Below are 23,150 nucleotides of genomic sequence, written 5' to 3' on the forward strand. Positions count from 1 at the left end.
CTCCCCTTCTACGATTAACCAAACTAGGACAAATTGATATTACAGTATCTCCACATAAAACACTTAATATTTGTAGAGGCGTAATTTCGGAAGTCGACCTTCTGTCTGTTTCTGAAGAAGAGTTCGTTTCCGAGCTAGCCGATCAAAATGTCAGTGCTGCCAGGCGGATCAAGATGCGTAAGGAAGGTCAGTTGATTGACACGAAACACGTGATCCTGACCTTCAAAACGCCTGATCTGCCTAAGAATATTAAGGCTGGATACCTCAATTGTCCTGTACGACCATACATTCCAAACCCTATGCGATGCTTCCAATGCCAGCGTTACGGCCATTCCAAGATGTCCTGTCGTGGCAAACTGACGTGCGCTCGATGCTCGTAGGTTGGTCACGATAGCGAAAATTGTACTGCTGCCGCATTATGTATAAATTGCAAGGGTGATCATCCAGCATTCTCTCGTTCCTGTCCGAAGTGGAAATTAGAAAAGGAAGTCCAGACTATAAAAGTTTCTAGGAACATTTCATATGCCGAAGCCAGAAGACAAGTTCTAAGCACACAGCCTCAGTCAAAGAAATCATATGCCAATGCCGTGAAATCAACCCGCACTATAGCCACCCAAACTTCCATAAGTACACAGACTCCACCAAATAAAACCTAGCAGCCTGAAAGCAAGAAAAAAGAAAATCCAACACATACAATACAAAATAAAGAAATAGCAATCCCGAGCAAACCCAAAACTGTGCCTCCAAAAATAGTAACCAAAAATAGAAGTCCCAGCAATAGTTCTGCAAATGAAATTATTTCTGAATCTGCAGATTCAGACAGTATGGAAGTGGAAGACGGTCTAGAAGTTCCCGAACATCTGCTTCCGCGCAAAACCAAAAAGGAACACAGAAAGAACAAACATCAATCATAATGGCCACCCTCGTCTCATGGAACTGTCGCGGTTTCCACCGAAATTTTCTTAACATCAAAGCTATGATCAATGCTTATCATCCTGTGTGTTTGGCAATACAAGAGACGAATCTGAAACCTGATCAACATGCAAAACTTCGGAGGTTTACTCTCGTCAGGAAGGATAACCTTGCAGGTGAGCGTGCCAGTGGAGGTGTATGTCTCCTCACCTCACTGGACTATCCTTAAGTTCCTTTGCTCTGATGACATCTCTCCAAGTTGTCGCTGTAGAAGTAAATTTTGATATTGTAGTTTCAGTTGTTTCTCTTTATTTGCCTCCTAATAAACACATTGATCAGCAAGATTTAAATGGTCTTATAGAGCAGCTGCCTGCGCCTTTATCATAATGGGAGATTTTAACGGCCATAGTCCGCTCTGGGGTAGTAAAGATACAAATTGTCGAGGAAGACAAATTGAGCGAACGATCGAAGATCATAGCCTTTGTCTCCTGAATAATGGGCAGGATACTTACTTCCATGAGCCTTCAAGGACATTTCATGCTCTCGACCTTGCTATCTGTTCATCTCTGTTGCCATTTTGCACTTTTAGTGTGGGAAATGATTTTTACAACAGCGATCACTATCCCATTATTATATCTCTTGCACGAAGAGAAGCAAACCCCATATTGAGATCCCCTCGATTCATACTCTATAGGGCAGACTGGGAACTCTTCTCTTCCACCGCAGAGCTCACAGAGAATATGGTAGAAGATGCGCATATCGATGATGCTGTTGAAGCTGTTACTAATACTATTATTGAGGCAGCTATGCTTTCCATTCCTAGAACATCAGGAAAACTCCTAAAATATTCGAAACCGTGGTGGAATCGCGACTGTCATGAAGCACTGAAACAGCAGAAAAAAGCATGGGGTATTTTTCGTAGACATCCTACTCTGCGAAACCTCATAGCATTTAAAAGAGCCAAAGCAAATGCACGAAAAGTAAGGAGGCAGAGCCAAAGGAATTCTTGGATCTCATATGTGTCGTCAATAACCTTCTCCACGCCTAGTAAGCGGGTTTGGGAAAGAGTTCGAAAAGCATGCGGAATCTACTCGTATAAAGACCACTCACTTTCCTTCTTGGAAAAAGATGGCCGAGAGATTAGCTCCATAGAAGAAATAGCGAATACTATTGGTGAGACATTTGCTGTCGTTTCTTCCAGCATAAACTATTCACCTGCATTTCTCTCTATCACGCAGCACTCAGAAGTAAATCCCATCTCATTCAACTCTTCCAAATCTGAGCCTTACAATAGAGCATTTACTATGCTGGAATTAAAGAGAGCTTTGTTGCAGACACATAAGTCTTCTCCGGGTTTTGATGGCATAAATTAGGAAATGCTAAAGCATCTGTCCTATAAGTCACTGACTGCCCTTCTCACTCTTTACAATAGAGTATGGAAGGAGCGTATTTTTCCCAGTGCATGGAGGAGAGCTGTAGTAATTCCCATTGCGAAGCCAGGGAAAGATCCACGGAATCCTGCCAACTATCGGCCAATTGCCCTTACCAGTTGTGTATGCAAACTGTTTGAAAAGATGGTAAACAGCCGCTTAGTCTACTTCTTGGAAAAGAATAATATTATATCGCCTTATCAAAGTGGTTTTCGAAAGGGCAGAACGACCGTAGATAATATGCTCCTATTAGACATCTATTCGAAAAGCTTTTGTTAAAAGAAGTCACCTTGCCTCAATATTCTTTGACATTGAGAAAGCTTATGATAAGGCATGGAGATACGGTATACTTCGCAATCTCCACGAGAGTGGCTTGCGCGGCAACCTACCAATTTTTATTCAGAATTTCTTGTACAATAGAACTTTTCAAGTAAGAATTGGCTCTGCTTTATCGAAAGTTTTTGAACAGGAAGAGTGTGTGCCTCAAGGCTGTGTGCTTAGTGTAACGCTGTTCAGCCTAAAAATAAACTCTGTATTAAAAGAACTTCCTCCCACCATCTTGGGATCTCTATATGTAGATTATTTACAGATTAGCTGTCGAGGGGCAGACATGAAATACATAGAGAGGCAATTGCAGATGTCTCCGAATAAGATCCAGGAATGGTCAAACAAACAGGGATTTATTTTTTCAAAACAGAAAACTGTGTGCATGCACTTTTGTAGGAAGCGTGGTCTCCATCCTGAACCTGAGTTATATCTGAATGGTACAATTATTCCAGTTGCGCCTGAAGTAAAATTTTTAGGAGAGACGTTCGACCGAAAATTGACTTTCCTTTCTCATGTTTTAAACCTGAGAAAGAAGTGCCTAAAAACACTAAATATTTTAAAAGTGTTGGCGAACACCTCCTGGGGTGCAGAGCGTTGCTCCATGCTTCGCATTTATAAAGCGCTTATCCGCTCTAGACTGGATTATGGCTCAGTTGTTTATGGATCCGCTCGCTCATCTGTTTTGTTAAAATTGGATCCTGTTCACCATCAAGCTCTGCGGATTTGTTCAGGAGCTTTCAGGACTTCTACTGTCCAGAGCCTATATGTTGACTCTAACGAACCATCACTTTATCTGAGACGTGAGCAATTGTCCCTTTTGCAATATTTTAATATTCTATCTCAACCTGAACATCCTAATAAGCTATGCTTAATTGATAATGAGTGTAATACATTATTTGAAACACGTCCATCCTGTATTCCTACCTTTCCTTTAAGAGTTCGCCCTATCATTGAGGAACATTCCCTCTCTGATATGCGCTCCCAAGCAGTACAGAATTTTGAAATCCCACCTTGGGAAAATGCACGGATTCAGCTTCTTCATGTTTTCAAGCATCACGTCAAGGCAAGCACCAACGACATCATTTATAGACAACTCTTCGCTGAGCACAGGCAGAAATATAGCAGTTATTATCCGATATATACAGATGGATCGAAGTCACATGATCATGTTGGGATGGCGTTTGTATTTCAAGATCACATAGAGGGCAGACGTTTGCACAACGGTTTCTCAGTCTTAACTTGTGAACTAACTGCAATCTATTATAGTCTTTTGTACATCTCAAATTTCTGCCACAAAAAGTTCATAATTTATACAGACTCGTATAGTGCTCTTAAATCTTTGGAAGCTTTTCCCAACACTCAAAATTCTGTAATAGTGGATGTCCTAAAAATACATATAAACTTGACGAGTCGTGCATATGAAATCCTGTACTGCTGGGTTCCCGGGCATACGGGAATAAAGGGAAACGAGCTTGCAGACATCGCGGCAAAATCTGCTGTTGAACTGTCCAGTCGCCTCATCCCTTTTAGAGATATCTGCTGTGTCATCAAAGGAAAGGTCCGAAAAATATGGCAGCAAATTTGGGATGTTCAGCATCACAACAAGTTGAAAAATGTAAAGCCTAGAGTCGAACATTGGGATTTTGCAGGAAATCGTAAGGAGGAAGTTCTTTTGACTCGCCTCAGAATTGGTCATACTAGAGTAACACATAACTATCTCCTCAAAGTTGAAAATGAGCCTGTTTGTTCAAATTGTAATGTTTGTCTTTCTGTCCGTCATATTTTAATTGAGTGTCCATGTTTTAATAGTCTTCGCCAGAAATATTTTAATACCTGTGACTTACCTCTCGACCGTTTAATCGGAAGAGAGGTCAATATTAATTTATTTTATTATTTAAAAGAGACTGGCTTTTATTATCTAATGCAATTTATTTTGAATTTTGAATTGCATGTCTTGAATTTTAATGTGTGCTTTTAACTTGTTTTTATATGACTTCATCCTCTGGATTTGGTACATTTGTATACTTGTTTTTAATTATTGTATTTTAATTTCATCATTTGTAATCATCCCATCTCGTGTTTGGCGCACTATAATCATCTTTGGTTTTGCGCCATAATTTCTCACTCACTCACTCACTCTTTCCTTGGGTTATGTTCTTACTATCGGTCATTCATAAAAGATTTCGCTAATATTGTTGAACCACTGTTAGTAATTAAAAGAAAGAAAAGTAAATTTACGTGGACAGCGGAAGGAAATACCGCATTTGAAAGATTAAAAGAAGCGCTCATCAATGCCCCTGTTTTGAAATTCCCGGAGGGGGACGAAAACCTGGAAATTGCAGCAGATGCGTCGGACTATGCGGTGGGTGCGGTTCTTATGCAAAATAGCCATCCTTTGGCATTTTTTAGTAAAACGTTGAATCACACACAAAGGAATTATACAGCTACAGAGAGAGAAACATTAGCCGTATTAATTAATGGCTGTACACAAATTTCGAGTTTATTTCGGCAAAGCGCCAGTAACAGTCTTTTCGGATCATGCGGCTGTTGGTAGACTTTACTCGGGGAAAAACCTAACGCCCAGGTTAATAAGATGGGCTTTAAAACTCCAAGAATATAATCTAATAATAAAATATAAATCGGGTAAGGAAAACAATGTAGCTGACGCACTTTCTCGTATAAAACTGGACGATGAAGGTTATGAACTTAAATGTGCTGTGTTGACTTCAAAAATTTTAGATTCTAGAGATACAATTATCGCTGAACTGAAAGCTGATCCCGAATTTGGAAGTATCTATGCATATTTGAAAGACCCCGAAAGCTTTGAACATACAGATATCGATGCGATAAGAAATAGAGCAAAAAACTATGAAATAATAGATAATTTATTATTTTATACGAAAACAACAAACGAAAATCTCGAGTACAAACCAGTCATCCCAGCCTCGCTTCGATTAAGCATTTTGAAGGAATTACACGACGCGAAAACAGCGGGTCATTTAGGGGTCAGAAAGACTTTAAAAAGGGTACGCGAGGCGGTATATTTCCCGGAATTATACAAAATAGTAATTGCGTATGTCAGGTCCTGCAATCAATGTCAGTTAATAAATGATATTAATTACAGCACGGCCGGGTACTTAAATAGCATTCGTGCTACATTTCCGAATGAAATTTTAGGCATAGATCTTCTTGGTCCTTTCCCCCAGAGTGAGTTAAATAAAAATCGTTTTCTTTTAGTAATTGTAGATCATAATTAAGACACAATAACACGCCGAATAAATACTAATTCAGAAGTCAAACAACAAAAATCAGCGTTATAACTACAAAATATTATCTACAATTACTGAATTAGTAATTGTAGATCATTTTTCAAAATGGACAGAAATTGTTCCACTGAAACGCGCGTCAGCCAAAACTGTCGCAGATGCATTCTTACACAGATACGTTTTAAAATACGGTGCACCGATAACAGTCATTAGCGATAACGGTAAACAATTCATTAGTCAAATATTTGAAAACATATGCATTGGACTTGGCATACGACATATCAAAATGGTTCCATATAGACCACAGGCAAACATAGCAGAAAGAGTTAATAAAAACATTGTAAAAATAACTCACAGTTACGTTATCACACATCACAAGCGCTGGGATGGCTACATAAATGAGTTAGCTTACGCTTTAAGCACGGCAAATCACGATACTACGGAAAAAACCTCAGAAGAATTATTTTTAGGCCGAAAGTTAATTACGCCACTAGATAAATTATTCTTTGTGCAACAAAGAGAGAACGAATTCTAACAAAAAGATATACAGAAACTCATTGATCAGGCGGTTAAAAGTTCGGATACGGCAAGAAATAGGCAAAAAATATATTACAATAGAAAACGCCGTGAAGCAGATTTTAAAGTTGGGGATAAAGTATTGAAGCGGAAATTTTCTTTATCAAGTGCCCCAGACAATTTTACTGCAAAGTTAGCTCCGAAATTTGAAGGCCCCTATGTAATTCAGGAAATCAAAGGAGTCGTATTGTACCTTAAGAACGAGAGAGGGGAAATCTGTAAAGCAAGTCCAGACCAGGTGAAAAAATACTAAAATCAAAATGATTTTGAAATCCTTAAAAGTTTCTTGCAGGACTCAAGCGTAAAAGAAGTAGAAGGTCCAGAAATAACGTCACCCGTTCCACCACCCAAGAAGCAGAGAACTGAAGAGAGACAGCCCTTCTACAACCCAGGCGACGGTACCGAAAAGAAAAAACGAAAACTTTCAGACTCCAGCATTTAAGAAAAACAAGAATGCAAAGCCACCGTGTAAAGAAACCTTTGTAAAGAGGAAAACACCACCTACAACGTATCGCAGTAGAAATTATACATCAAGAAGAACGCTCCCAGGGCCAGAGAGTCAGGTGCAAACAAGGCCGCCGTTCCGGAAAATAAAAAGACAGCAGGAGGAACGAAAAGACCAGCAACAACAGAAGAAATTCAAGAATGACTCCAGACCGATGGACGCCAAGACCAGCCGTCCAGGGGAAAAACGAAAAAGACAGCAACCCAACGACTACTCGAGATTCGAGTATTTCCGGTTGTTTATTTTTCGTGAGTTCTGTGAGTGGGTAGGCGATCTCTGCATACCCTGGGATATAATCGCGATAATAATTACATAGTCCTAACAGACTTTTAAGATCTCTTTTCGTTTTCGGCGTTTCCAGCTTCTTGATTGCCTCTATTTTCTCGGGATCTGGTCGATGTTTTCCTGATCCAATGATGTGTCCTAAATATTTAATTTGAGGTTTTGCAAACGAACATTTCTTCGAATTGATAGTAAATCCAAGTGACTCTAGTTTGGTAAAAACTTTATCCAGATGTCGGAGATGAGTGTCGAAATCCGTGGAAAATATAGCTATGTCATCAATATAGGCTCTTGAAAATTGTTGAAATTCTTTCAGCGCGTTATTCATTACTCTCTGAAAAGTTGCTGCTGCGTTCCTTAATCCAAAGGGTAGCACTTTAAACTGATATTGACCTCGATGAGTTTTGAACGATGTGTACTCTTTACTTTGTTCCTCCATGGGAATTGCCCAATATCCTTTCAGCAAATCTAAAGTTGTTATGACGTTGGCTCTTCCTATACTGTACATTAAATCAATGGCATTTTGCATAGGAAAGTCATCTGGCTTCGTCACTGCATTCAAAGCTCGATAATCTAAGCACAATCTGATATCTCCATTTTTTTTGCTTACACAAACTACTGGATGAGCTATTTCTGCATTACTTTCTTCTATTAGTCCCGATTTCAATAATTCTTCTACTTCTTCATCGACCTTGGGTTTCAATGCTTCAGGAATCCTATAAATGTAAGGTTTCTTCCTCTCCATATTGGGTGTTAATCTAATTTTATGAGCTTCAACTTTAGCTATTTTCAGCTTTCCGGTGAATAGTGCTCGGTGTTTGTTGATAAGAGCTATCAATTTTCTTCTCTGCTGCGGATTCAAATTTTCTAAATTCAGATTTGCATCTATTTTAAAATCTTCCAGGGGGGTCGAGAGATCTTTTCCTGGTAAAGTTATAATTTCTCCAAATTCTTCTTCATTTTCAAATATCACTCCAACTGCATTGACACTAGCTTGGAATTTTCTAATTTTATTTGCATGAACATGTTTGATCTTTCCATCAGGTAGTTTTACTTTATAGGAATGAGGTGGGCAATGATTCACGATTTCTCCTGGACCAGTCCATCGTGCATAGAGTTTGTTATTTGAATCTGGTATGAGTAAATAAACTTGTTCTCCGATTTTGAAATTTTTTGGTATTGATCTCCGATTAAAGTACTCAGCATATTTTTGTTGTTTATCACTTGCAATTAAATTGGCTTGTTCGGCTGCTTGTTCTAACCTTATTTTTAAAAGTTGTAAGTAATCCACTGCCGATTCACTTAGATTAGGTGGTATAGGTATTTCTCCTGACCATGAAGACTTCAGTACTGCTAAAGGACCTCTTGGTTGTCTTCCATACATCAGCTGAAATGGTGAGACTCCCGTGGTGCAGTTTGGTACTTCTCTGTATGCAAAGAGCAGGTATGGGATGTGCTTATCCCAATTCGAAGGATCAGTCCTGATGACATGATGCAACATTTGCTTGAGGGACTTGTTCCATCTTTCTACTAATCCATTTGAAGCACTGTAAGCAGGTGTAGAGAACCTAGGGTGAGAACCTAGTCTTTTCTGGAATTCTTTAGTTAATTTTGAAACGAAGTTACTTCCGTTGTCACTAGCTATTGTATTAGGGATTCCTGTTCTCATGAAAATCTCCAAAAGCGCGTCGCAAGTGGCTTTTGCTGTCAAGCTTCTCAGTGGAATGGCTTCTGGCCATCGGGAATGTTGATCTACCAGACATAACACATATTTATGTTTCCTAGCAGAGGAAGGTTCAATAGGTCCAATAATGTCGATGTTAACTGTTTCGAAAGGTAATCCTGGCCTTCTGACCGGTGTGATGGGAATCTTGTCAGATCGCTTTTCTGGACTTTTCAACTGACAATCTTTGCACGTTTTACAAAAGGTTTCAACATCTTGTGCTAATCCAGGCCAATAAAATGAATATCGTATTCGCTCCTTTGTTTTTCTTATCCCAAGATGTGCACCGAAAATGGAACTATGTGCTAATTCCAACACTTGCGCTCTTCTACTAAGTGGAAGCACTAACTGAAAAACATTCTGTCCTAATATTTTTTCTTGATGATGTAAAAGATGATCAATAAATAAATAATTTCCTTTTTTTTCTATTGCTAGCTTCCATGCTTCTCTCAGCGAGGGACAGTTAACTTGTTCTTCGCGTAGGCGTTCAGCAGACGATAAGTCTGTGTTTACATAAACACTCGCCTTCTTCCCTTCCTCCTCTTCGTTTTTCTCCTCCATAAGCATTAGCGGGGGGGGAATCGACGCTGTTGTTTGACTGTGCATTGGCGAATAAAGTTTGTAAGTTTTCGCTTCCGTAATTATTTCTTTCTGCGTTTGGTTCTTCTGCCGCAGGATTAATCAACAGTTCGTATATTTCTGGAGTTATTAGGCAAGGCACATTTAGCTTATCAGTCACTGCAATTAATGTATCCACAAAATTAAATATATTGCTTCCATGATCTTTATGGTAAATAGGTACACGGCAAACTTTTGCTTCAATTGGTTGTCCGAAAGCAGGTGTTAGCAATATTTTACCTCCTTCTCTCTCCTCTAAATTTGGAATGAGCGATGAATGTACGATCGTTATCTGCGTTCCAGAGTCTACGATAGCTTCGATTTTCTCAGAGTTAATAAAAATATCTACTTTTTGCAGTGGTTGAACGATGCGTTCTGCGAATTCAGATCGTAGATGGGATGAGTCTACTTTAGCTACGATGGCTTCTTCTTTTGATGTTCTGTTTGAATTTTTTTGAGTTTTAGAATCATCCTTTCCCTTCTTATTTACTGCAGTTTCGTTCTTTCTTCTTTTGTCTGGACAATCTCTCGCGATGTGTTGATAATTTCCACAAATATAACATTCTTTTCTTCTCGCGTGAAATCTTTCGTGTTTTGGATATTCTTTTCTCATGGGTGGTGGAATATATTTTTCGTGTGCACATGTTGTATCCAGGAATCTCGGTGATCGCTTAATTCCATTTCGAACTTCGTCGAAAGATTTTCCTTTGGCCGTGAAATAAATATCACATTCTGTAGCTAATTCTTGAGGCTTCAGCCATTTATTTCCTTGGCGTATTGCGACGTGTGCAGCTGTTTCTTCATCTAATGCTTGGAATAATTTATCGGAAATAATTAACTCCTTGAGCGTTTCGAAATCCTTTACTTCTCTTGACTTGCAGTAATAGTCCCATGTAGCTGTTAGTCTTGAAGCGAACTGGATATGCGTTTCGCCGGAATAACGTTTAGTTTTTCTGAAGTTTTCTAAACAGGTTTGAGGAGTAGGTTGATATTCCTTCAGAACAAGAGTTTTCACTTTTTCGTAATTTTGCAGATCTTCCTTCTTTATATAAACAAGAACATTTGAAGCTTTTTCTCCAATTAATTTCAATAATATTTCTGATTTGTATTCTTCAGGAACCTTCTTGTGCTTAAATGCTCTTTCGATAGAATCGAAAAATATATTCCATTCTTCTGCTCTCTTCGGTACTGGTATAGTCAGTGTTTCTACTCCTTTGATCAGCTTGTCCAGGGAAATTTCGGTTTCTCGTTCTGTGTTTTGTATTAAAGGTGTTGGACTTCTACTTCCTTCATTTTGAGTTGCTCGAATCTTCGCTAGTTCTATTTCGTGTTCTCTTTCTGTTCTTATTCTTTCTTCTTCCATTTGCATTCTTTCCATTTCTTCTTTTCTTTTTCTATTCTCCACTGTAGTAATCAGAATTTCTTTCACGAAATCGGCATCTTCGATGTATTCCTTGCTATTCTGGAGTTTGTGTTTCAGTTCTACAGCTTCAAATCTGGGGATGCTTCTTCGCCAATTTCCAATAGAACTGTTACTAAATCCTCTTTCTTTGCGTTTTTGAACATTTTCTTCTATTTTCCTTTAGAATCAAGCCTTTCAAACTCTCGATTAAATAATTCTCACGTTTTTACTCTCTTTTGCAAATGAACACTTCTTTCGTTAGTTAGGCTTAACTTTACGCCTCTTCCGTTTTCAACGCTCTAAGCTTCTAACCTCTCTGGTTTTCTCGTAAGAGAGCGTGTTGAGATGACTTCGTGGTTTAATAAGGCACCATTTAGCAAGACGAAACAAACATTTATTAAATATATAATTCAAAGCATAATATAATAGTTACTCAGAGCAGTACGTCGCTCCTACCGCATAGTACAATCTACTACCTTCCTCTTCCGAGGCTAACATGCAACTCCTAATAAATACATTAACCCCTTCTCGAAGAAGAGCTACCTGCGCCAAGCATGCTCTGTTGATCGCCAAACAGTCGCCAGATATCACAGTAATTAAGGAGAAGATTGACGTCCATTAAACCTATAACGTGGGAACAGTTCTGCCAGAAAAGAATGACGGAGTTCCAATCATCGAAATCATCGAAAAGATAAGTTAAAATCTTCTATAATTTTTTTTTCTTTTGTTCCAAAATGTTATGCGTAAATACGAAGTTCTATGTTTTGACGAAAGTCAATGTGTCTCGGTTGAGACTTAGTTTTGTTTTACTTTATTTAGCTAAGGCAAAAGTATTATTTTCTTTCAGTATAAAATCTAAGAACAAGCAGTTTCTGTTGGTCGAAAGACTAATTCTGTTATGTTAAAGCCAAAATTTGGCCGAAGATAAAAATAACTTCGTATTCTTGTATTAATAAGAATTTTAGTTTCAGTGCCGCCAGCTTGGCGAAGAATGAGTAAAGTAAAAATTTATTTTTCTCTTATTCATTTTATGGTAAATTGTAAAAAATCATATGTATTAGAATTTTGTAAATATATGCAAACCCTTAAAAGTTATGTAAAAGTAGAATTTAGTCTAGAAGCATAAAATTTTAGATGCTAAAAGTAAATGCTCAAAAGCAATGAATTCAAATTTAAGTATTAAACTGTAGATAAAATCATGCTTTAGAGCGAAAGCCTGCATGTCTAAAGATGAATGAGGGGGAAGTTAGAATGAATGTGTTTTGTAGCGTTCTCCACCTACACTTGAATTTTAAGAATGTTAAAGTAGCTCATCGAGTTGTAGAATGTCGAGTAAGGTGTGTCTATTTGGTCGTTGAATTCTAACAAATCATGGTGGTTAGGGGAAGTGTTGTAATACTAAAACACGAATATTCCCGTTTGACACCACACATGGTGGAGAGCCAGGTAAAAGTTAAATTAATGTTTGAATACTTGAATGAATGTGAATTAAGCAGTAACTAAGGAAAATAAATCGTTTAAAAACAAAAATATATTCAGTGTCATGAAAGTGTAAATGATAATGTATTTAGAAAGATACTGATACTTATTCCTTCCAGATGCTGGAAGGAAAAGAACAAGATTGATTGCTGAAGTCCAGGAAAAGTTGCTGTAAGAAGAGAGATTTAAATAAGTATCTACAGAAATTTAGTATACCTTTTGTGACGTGAGATTTTTTTGTGTAAACGAGGCTCTTAAAAGTTATTTCAGAATTGTAGAAACTTTACAACAGGTCGTTTGTAGGACCTGCTTCCAAGTTTTCCAAATTCTGACAGCGGCAAATGTAGGGTTTATATTTATTTTAACTAACATTTATTTTAAGTTTAAACTATCTTTCCTGTCAAGCCTTACTTTCCGCTGGAACTGCCAATGCTAGAGTATGTAAATTTAAGTAGAACGCGCAAGGATTCAAATTATCAGCGGAAGTATTCTGAGTTAAATATAAAGGAAACGAGTTCGAAGTGTGCTTTTCTTGCTTCACGAGCGCGGAGGTAGTTAGACAGAAATTGAAGAACCACGCGTTTCGGCCTGTGTGCTAGCATTCCTTGCTTTTAAATCGCTTAGTTTGTTAATCAACAACAATAAAAATGTACTTTATATCGGTAGGCAACAATATGTTCCTTTGAAACAGCTGAGTTTGTTGATTAAATTGGGAATAACGTACGTTTATGATATATATAAACGCATGTATCGTAAATATCGTACGTATTTATAAAAATATCATAAGCTTTACCGAGCAGCAACGCATTTCTTTTAAATCGCCGACTTTTCTGATTACATTAAGTGTAACTAAAACACACTTCACCAAAAGACAATTCATTGTTTCTAAATCTTGCGCTTGTTAATCAAGATTTCATTAAGTTTGGACTAAACATTGTAAGGATCCTAAGTTTTACTAACGTTTATTTTGTTTTAAATCTTTACTATCACTTCTTATTTTCTACTTCCGGCCAGAATTAAAAGCTTTAACTTATTTATGCAAATTTGTCTTGCTAAAGCCAAGTACTTAAGTTGTGGCTTTTTGCCAAGCAAGAGAGAGGAAGGAGTTATTAGAAGCAGGCCGCTTGCCATAGTAGTTTTACTCGGTTGCTGGTTGCCTTCAAGGCCAGAGGTTTAATCCTCTTGATAATTTTAAACGTATCGTAGTTTTAGCAGCTCTCTGTACTACATACGGAGTTTGTTAAATAACGGCCAATCTTAAAGTTAGGCACTTGTATATTAATCCAAAGTTAGTTTTAGTTAGAGTTTTAGTTAGTATTTTTATATTCTTACGTTCAGACCACAAGTGGTTGGTCTCTGTATTCTGAAGTTCGGGAAATCGCTGTAAAGATAGAAAAATAAAGGGTTTCGTATACCCTTCCTGTGTGTATTGTCTACTTCACAATTTATTGAACATAGCTTGAGTAAGCTCCCTGTTCCGAGTCAGGACAGTTCATGATTCCAAAGCAAGTAATGAGGAACACAAGTCCTGATAATGGCGCCCGACGAAGAAGAATAACCATGGCCGAGTTTCAAGAAGAACCTGTGGTGCCTGCAGAAGCGGCTCAGAATCCAGAAATGCCAGCTGCCGCCCTGGAAGGATTTGGGTACATCGTTCAGACAGTGCGCGCATCGATGAAACCAGAAGCAACATTCAATGGAAACTCACCGGTAACAAGTGTTTTCGAAAAATTGGATAACCACTTCATGCTGTATCCAGTCCATGAATTCCAGAAATTCACCTTAGCTACCAGCGTTTGGAGGGTTCAAGCGCTTAATTGGTTCAAATGTATAAGCAGAAACCTCTTGGGTCAAGCGGGAAGTCCCACCTATACTTACGAAAATTTTAAGACTGCCTTAGTAAAAGCCTTCCCTGTCGTAAGAGATTGTGCAAGATTAGAAACGGAACTCTTCAGCATATACCTGCAACGAATCGAAAATCTTTCCACCTTTATTTTAAGAAAAATTCACGTCTTTAAACTCTTGTATGGAAACCATCCGGATCCTGAAATAATCCAAGTGATTTTGCCGAGGTTACTTCCCCAAGTACAAGACTTTATTGAATAAAGGAATCCGACTACAATGGAAAAGTTATTTGAGCTAGCAATCCAGTTTGAAAATAGAAGAACGGCGGACAGTGAAAGAAGACGCCAGTATGAGCAACGAAGCCAATTTGGTGCGCCAAGACCACAGGAAAGGCAAGAACACGGCTACGGAAGCAAATCGAATCAGTGGGCAAGGAAACCCGAGCATTCAAAAACAGCCGGCGAACGTCGACAGTTCAATAGCAACCCAGGAAAAAAGTCTGAAGGCCAGCGGAAAAAGAAGGAAGGCATGGAAAGGAAGAAAGAAATTTTAAACTAAAACGGATTTCTGCTGACAAGAGGGTGCGTAAATCCGAAGGCTAAGAAAACCCCTCTTCTTTCAAGTTAAATACAGTTATTGTGAAAAATTTGACTCTTCCAAAGATTGAAGTTTTGGCGAACAACATCCCAGCCATCGCACTCCTGGATACAGGCGCGCAGTGTTCCTGTGTGGCAGAAGATTTTTTTAGGAAGTATTTCCGTAGATACCGCATATATAATTCGGATAATACGACAGTGTTAGCTGCGCAGGGAGAAAGATGCAAATGCATAGGTAAAATACCATTATATATACGCATCAAGGACGAGCAAGTGAAGATCATGTTTTTTATCATAAAAAATTTACAAGCACATGTCATTTTAGGGATAGATTTTCTTTCAGAGACAGAAGCAACGCTGGATTTCAACCAAGCGTCCCTTAAGCTGACCATGCAACCAGTTCGGGAAGAAAAAAGAGAACCACCCACATTAGACCTCGACCACCTGCCTAAGGGAGAGTAACAAAAAATTCAACAAGTTGTAAGTGAATTTGCTTCGTTATTTAGTGATATTCCCGGATTTACTCAAGTTACTAACCATAGTATCGACACTGGAGATTCACTGTCAGTTCGCCACAAACCATATCGGTATGATAAGAATAAAGAAAAAATTATAGAGTGGCACATTCGAGATATGTTACGTAAAATGATCATAACGCCCATCTCAAGTAGTTATGCTAGCCCGGTTGTGTTATGTAAGAAAAATAACGACTATCCGGTAACACATCCGAAAAGGTTTCGTTTTGCAATTGACTATCGTAAATTAAACTCCATGACTAAATATCCGGTATATCCGTTACCGGTATATCCTATTATTGAAGAAATTGTAAGGAACATAACTTCTACAAAATATATGACTACGTTAGACTTAACGACTGGTTATTTTCAAATAGGTGTTAAACCAGAAGATGTGCCTAAGACTGCTTTTATAACCAAGTCTGGCACTTACGCATTCTTGCATATGCCGTTTGGCCTTTCAGGGGCACCGGCAACATTTCAGCGATGTATGGACATTGCGCTAAGGCCTGTTCTAGGAAAGACCACATTTATCTATTTAGACGATATCATTATTACTAGTGATAATCTCGACCAACATGTACAGGATTTAAGACAGGTGTTTTCATTATTAAATGAGGCCGGTCTAAAAGTTAATGTCGAAAAGTGCAAATTTGCAGCCCCTAAATTAAAATACTTAGGTTACAAAATATCTCAGAAAGGAATCGAGACCGACGAATCAAAAATAATCGCTGTGCAAAAGTATCCGCCGCCAAATACGGCGAAGAAGCTCTCTTCTTTCCTAGGACTTTGTTCATATTATAGGTCCTTTATAAAAGATTTTGCAGCTATTGCTGAACCATTGTTAAAATTAAAAAGGAAAAAGGCGAGATTCTCGTGGACGGCCGAAGCCAATAGTGCTTTCGAAAAATTAAAGCAAGCATTAACGCAAGCCCCTATTTTGAAATTTCCTGAAAACGATGAGAATTTAGAAATTTCAGCGGATGCTTCGGATTATGCGGTAAGAGCGGTACTTACGCAAAATCAGCAGCCCGTGGCATTTTTTAGTAGAACATTAAATCAAACACAAAGAAATTTTTCCGCGACTGAGAGAGAGGCACTTGCAGTTCTGTTAGCAGTGCAAAAATTCCGAGTCTATTTTGGAAGGGCGCCAATAACAGTGTATTCTGATCATGCGGCGGTAACTAGATTGTACTCAGGGAAAAACTTATCCCCAAGGTTAATAAGATGGGCACTCAAGTTACAAGAATATAATCTGGTAATTAAGCACACCCCCGGAAAGGAAAATATCGTAGCAGATGCCTTATCCATAATAAATATAGATGAAGAAGGTAATACTGTAAAGGTGGGAATGCTCACAGCATGTACGATACATTTCCGAGAAACTGTAATAACCGAACTGGGTAAGGATCCTTAATTTAAAAATATTTATGAGTATTTAAAGGATCCTGAAAATTTTAGCCACCAAGATATTGTGGCGATAAGAAATAGGGCGGCCCATTACGAACTAATAGATGGTCTATTATTTTATACAAAAACTACGAATTTCAACAACGAATTTCGACCTGTTATCCCAGCTAGTCTTAGATTAAATATACTGCAGGAGTTACACGACCCCTCCTTAGCTTCTCATGTTGGTATTCGAAAAACCATCCAACGCGTACGCGAAGCAGTTTATTTTCCTGAGCTGCAAAAGTTAACAAGGGCGTATGTCCAGTCCTGCCCATCATGTCAAGCAGTTAATTATATTAATTTCCGCCCGGCCGGGTTTCTAAATAGCATTAAATCCGAATTTCCAAATGAAATAATTGGCATCGATTTATTGGGCCCTTTCCCAAAAAGTCAGTTAAATAAAAGTCAGTATCTCCTTGTTATGGTTGATCATTTTAGTAAGTGGACCGAAATTGTTCCCTTAAAACGAGCCTCCGCGAAATTAGTTACTGATTCTATTTTAAATAAATATATTTTAAAATACGGGGCGCCCCTAAAAGTTATATCGGATAATGGTCCTCAATTTGTAAGTAATATATTTGAAGACATGTGCCAAAAACTGGGCATACGTCATTTAAAAATGGTCCCGTATCGGCCGCAATCAAATATAGCGGAACGGGCCAATAGAAATATAGTGAAAATTATCCGTAGTTATGTTAAAAATTTTCATAAATGCTGGGATAACTATGTCAATGAATTAGCTTTCGCCCTTAGGACCGCAAAACATGATACGACGGGCAAAACTCCTGCTGAGTTATTTTTAGGCAGAAAGATTATAACGACGTTAGATAAATTATTTTATGTTCAACAAAGAGCCCCAGAATTTAAAATGGGCGATATAGAAAAATTAATTAAAGAAGCAAAAAAGAACACTGAAGTAGCACAGAGAAAACAGAAGCTTTATTATGATATGAAACGACGGGGAGTAACTTATAAAGTAGGGGATGAAGTGTTAAAAATTAAGCACTCACTTTCTTCAGCACCAGAAGATAAAACTGCCAAATTTTATCCACGATTTGAAGGACCATATGTCATAGAAAAAGTAACTCAGGCTGTAGTGGTGTTAAAAGCCAGGAATGGTGAAACCTGCACCGCAAACGTTGACCAGATAAAACCATTTTATAATCGTAATAAAATGCCAATATTTCAAGATCTTTTGCAGGATCCGGCACGGCAGGCACAAGCTCCAGAGGTGGAACAACAACAATCACAAGGGCAAGCCATTAGTAGACAGGAGCAGTTGAAAAGAAAGTTCCCCCTTTGGAAAACTGAAGGTAACAAGAAAAAGAAGCCGTTCCACCGACCAGAAAAGAGAGGGCACGACCACCCTCAGAATGAAGAAGGGAGAAGTACGACTAATGCAAAGAGAGCCAGGAGAAATGACAGCAACTATAACACGGCTCCAAAACGGAAGATCTACCCATCGGATAGGAGTCTACGCAGCAAATGTCGACGAATTGATGAAGGAAGACCAGCTGCAGATGCAAAGAAGCAAGAAAAATTTGAACAGCCAGCAACGAGATCCAGGCAACAACGAGAGAGAGTTGTCCCGGTTCCGCCAAGACCAGCTGGCATCAAACGGCCGAGACCACAGGCAGATGCTAAAAAGAAGGTCTTCAAGGGTGACCGAACTGGAAGAAAAAGAAAGCTCATGGAGGAAGGAACCGAAGAGCGAACCCGCACAAGAAGGAAGATAAACCAGACCGTAGTCTTCGCTACCTTCCAGGACTGGGCAGAAAAAAGGATGTTTGAATATCACAAAGATAAGTAAAACTTTATGTTATTTTGAAACCTTAAGTTAATTTTTCATTCTTACTGCAAGTGGCAGAATTCAAGAAGTTTTACCTCATGTTTCGAGCCTACCTTTATCGCCAAAAAGGCGAGAAATGAGTTGTTACCTATTTTGGTATTATGTTTTTCAATTACTCGCGAGTAAAACTAAAATTAATGTATAATACTAATGTGTAAATACTTGAATATTGTAAAAGCATTGATAATCTTTGAGAAAGGTTTCTTAAGAAAATTGTAAAAATTATTGTATAAAATTTTATTTAAAAGATTCTGGCAAGAAAGAAGTTTTAGTCTGAAAGACTTTTGAAATGTAGTATTTCAATGTAGAAGAATTAGCACTTGCTTGGAAAAGAATAGAAGTTAACAATGTACTACTAATGTATGTTTCAAAATGCGTAAAATTAACGGCATGTGAATATGTCCTTATATACAATGTGAACTGTTATCTTAAAAGTTAAGAAATACTGTGATATGTTAAAAGTGAAAATATTAGAGTAATGCCAAAAATTTTAACTTATTGGTGTGACTGCAAAAAGAGCAAATTATTGTGAATATGTGTTAAAGGTTGAATGAATGTAGTTAGGCTCTCTGACGCTACACTTCAGAGTTAGCCACTTTTCAGAATAGTACCTCAGGGTTTAGAGATGAATATAAGGTGTGTTCTGAGGTCTTGTTATGTTGAATTTTAATACGTTAGTGTTTTGATTGCAGGCGGTAGTGTTGAACACTTGTACATAGACACGCACGTGTTTGTGTTTTTCTTTACAACACATGTCAGAGAGCACGGGGAGATAATTAAATAACGTCATGAATGAAATAAGAATTTCAAAATATAAATATTCATGTTACTTGCCATTTGATTGTGTAACATTTCATTAAACTAGTTTTCCTTCTAGATCTCTGGAAGGAACCAGATTTCAACTAAGAATGTAAAAACAATTTTTTTTTTTTTTTCAAATTTCTAGTTTCTAGTGAGAAATGTTTGTAAAAGATTGGCCTCGCGTTAGATTCTAGAGCTAAAAGTTTTCAACAAGGTCGTTTTAGACCTCAGTTTCAAACTAATTAACTCTGGCGGTAAGTATGTAAGGATCCTTAGTTTTACTTACGTTTATTTTGTTTTAAATCTTTACTATCACTTCTTATTTTCTACTTCCGGCCAGAATTAAAAGCTTTAACTTATTTCTGCAAATTTGTCTTGCTAACGCCAAGTACTTAAGTTGTGGCTTTTTGCCAAGCAAGAGAGAGGAAGGAGTTATTAGAAGCAGGCCGCTTGCCATAGTAGTTTTACTCGGTTGCTGGTTGCCTTCAAGGCCAGAGGTTTAATCCTCTTGATAATTTTAAACGTATCGTAGTTTCAGCAGCTCTCTGTACTACATACGGAGTTTGTTAAATAACGGCCAATCTTAAAGTTAGGCACTTGTATATTAATCCAAAGTTAGTTTTAGTTAGTATTTTTATATTCTTACGTTCAGACCACAAGTGGTTGGTCTCTGTATTCCGAAGTTCCGGAAATCGCTGTAAAGATAGAAAAATAAAGGGTTTCATATACCCTTCCTGTGTGTATTGTCTACTTCACAATTTATTGAACATAGCTTGAATAAGCTCCCTGTTCCGAGTCAGGACAGTTCATGTTTCCAAAGCAAGTAAAGAGGAACACAAGTCCTGATAACATAAAATAAATAAAATTCAAATTTCAAATTCAAGTTTCGAGTTGCACTATAGGTGGAAAGCAATGTGTGTTCAAAATTTGATGACTCTAGGTACTGCCGTTTTTCTACAATCCGAGTAATATACATATATGAAGATTCTGTCTTATTTTAATATTAATTATTAGAGGCAACCATGAAATTACACTATTACCTTTATAATCCTTGTATAGTTTTTGTTTTTGAAATATAGTAAAAAGTTTTGTTTTAGAATACAGTATAAAGTCCGATATCCGGAATCGTATCGACTGGACTACTTCCAGATTTTGAAAATTTCAGGATAAGTCATTAATTTTTAGTTAATTTACATTCTGAAATTATAAAATTAAAACAGTGAAAGGTTGTTTGTAAAACAATGAAGCATTTCCGAAGTTAAAATCCTTTGCTATTTCCAGAGGTCACAAAAAGGACAAGGAAGCTCAGCAAATTGACCTTAATCTGTGACGTCATTTTTTCTATCCATCACTGCTTAAAGTACATCAAAATAAAAAATAAAAAAAATCTTCTAAGTGTCATACATGCGCCCATAGCTAAGCTCCAAAAGACCTAACAGACGGTCATAAATGGAGTAATGTAAAATATTTGGATATTTAGACGTATGTAGCAAGTATAAACAATATTTGCTATAAATCAAAGAAACAAAACTACATACGAAATATTGATATTTATATCCAATATAGAAAATGAGAAACGAACTTTCTCAAGTGAAACTTCGGTCTCAAGGAGCGTACAGATTTATAATGATTTTCAAATAACGTGCAATAAGTAGTCAAATTTTGAAGATATCACATTTCGTATCGTAATTTAAATTATTTTAAAGAATCTGTTGTATTTGAATTCAGAAATATCTTTACCGAATTTTATTTGCATATTTATTACGACAGAATATAGCTATAACAAAAAAAATAATAATAATTTTAAAGTATTTGAATCTCCTTTCTTTAGTTTTTTCTGCATGGAAAGAATTTGGAACAGCTGCACAAATATGTTTCTCCAGATGTCCTCCCAGAAGAGTTGGGAGGAAAGCCAGGACCGATGGACAGCACAGAGTTTTACAACTACGCTCTCAGCCAAGAATCCCTCTACAAAGAGATGGTCAAATGTGGATTTCGAAGAAAGCCTTCAGCCACCTCCGACTGATAAAATAACAAAATTATTACTTTGTCAAATTTTCTTAATTTCAGTTTTATGTAAATAAGATGAAAAAATTAAAAACTTATTTCAAATGCAAATAACTTTGTGTGATGTACAAGTGTTGACATCTGACTAATATGGATTCTTGTGACAAAAACTCTGGCGCCACATGACTTCCTTGTATGCATATTTATTTATACTCATTTTTTCTGCATTTCATTGAAACCAATTTCCTCTAATTTCATTCGAGATATATTTCTTATTCAATAGATTAAGTTTTCATTTCGCGGTAAAGCAAAAATACACAAAAAATCAAAACATCTTCATTAAAAATTGAAAAGTACAGAAAAACATAAAACACCAAGTACAGTTAAAACAGTTAAAGAAATTGTTTTTGCAATTGAAATTAGAGTTTCTACGCAAAAACAAGCAATTCGGCCACCGGGCAAGAAAGCAGATTTTTCGGTACTTCTGCTATACAAACAATTCTACGTGGCTAGCGGCAAGGTGGCACAGCTAAATGAAGCAAAAGAGAACAGCTAAGAAGAGGGAGTTAAAGCGAGTTATGAAGCTTTTTATACCGAATTCCATTTCAGATCGCATGACAGGTCATTGTCCAGATGTTTTGTTAAGGTTTCATCGATAAGTGCGCATCCGAATGGCAGAGAATAGGAAATTTATTGTTCTGTTATTTTTAGACTGAAAACGGAAGTTAAAGGACTATTATTAATTTATTATTTGAAAGATATTTTATATTTTACATGTATACTTTAAGGAACATATACACTTTAACGAACTTAAGGATACTTAACGTATTTAACATATACATATACACACACATAACATGTATTTCTCGATATAGGAAAATCTTAGTTATTAACTCTAGTATTGTAAAAACTTCCATCTCTGTGAATAAATATGAATATAGTTATTCTCACATAGACACAATTGTACGCCTGTATTAAATAACTAATTAATCAGAACCAAATCTCTATCGGGAAGAAATCTAAAAATACTACTTAAAAAGTGCTGTGAGTTCACTATATTTAAACTATCAAATGAAAGTTATATAATGCAGCATTTAGCAGTACAAGCAAATCTTCTACAGAGCTATATGTTAAAATTACTCTTATTCTCTTCTGTTATACTCATTTCAATTAAGTGAATATAGCACGCAAAGTCACATTTGTTAATAAACAGTTTTATCTACTTTAGGATCTATACAGATAAATTTAGTGTAAGTCAAATTTATTTATATTATCAGGGTCAATGTTCCTTCTAACCTTCTTCGGGAACATGCAAGGACCTGACTCGGAACAGAGAGCTTACTAAAGCTATGTTCAAAACTGTGGGAAGTAAACAGGATACACAAGAAGGGTATACAAAACCCTTTATTTTTCTCTATTTACAATGACTTCCGTACTTCGGAATACACCGACCCGCTACTTGGGGTCAAAACGTAAAAGTATAAAGATAAAACTAAACTCTAATTTAACTTTAGAATAATAAACGTGGAAGATTGGCCTTATATTAACAGGAAGCGTATGTAGTA

The 23,150-nt window shown here is 37.2% G+C and overlaps 1 protein-coding gene across 2 annotated transcripts in view; it reads left to right on the forward strand.

Moving 5' to 3' along the window:
- The window catches only part of LOC118202521 (alpha-tocopherol transfer protein-like), a 94,519-nt gene that overhangs the window by 54,513 nt on the left and 16,856 nt on the right, over nucleotides 1-23,150 (forward strand). Inside the window, exon 5 of one of the 2 annotated variants that reach the window (XM_085820326.1) lies at nucleotides 21,410-21,687. The exons of the other annotated variant lie outside the window; for it this stretch is intronic. Within the exon in view, the coding sequence (XP_085676452.1) occupies nucleotides 21,410-21,604 (195 nt within the window). The 3' untranslated portion in view covers nucleotides 21,605-21,687. Of the gene's footprint in view, nucleotides 1-21,409; nucleotides 21,688-23,150 lie in introns of those variants that run through there. 2 annotated transcript variants of the gene reach the window in all.

This window comes from Stegodyphus dumicola, chromosome 1 (assembly GCF_044657685.1).
Source record: "Stegodyphus dumicola isolate Sdum_Otavi_A_Nest chromosome 1, ASM4465768v1".
Taxonomy (NCBI): domain Eukaryota; kingdom Metazoa; phylum Arthropoda; class Arachnida; order Araneae; family Eresidae; genus Stegodyphus; species Stegodyphus dumicola.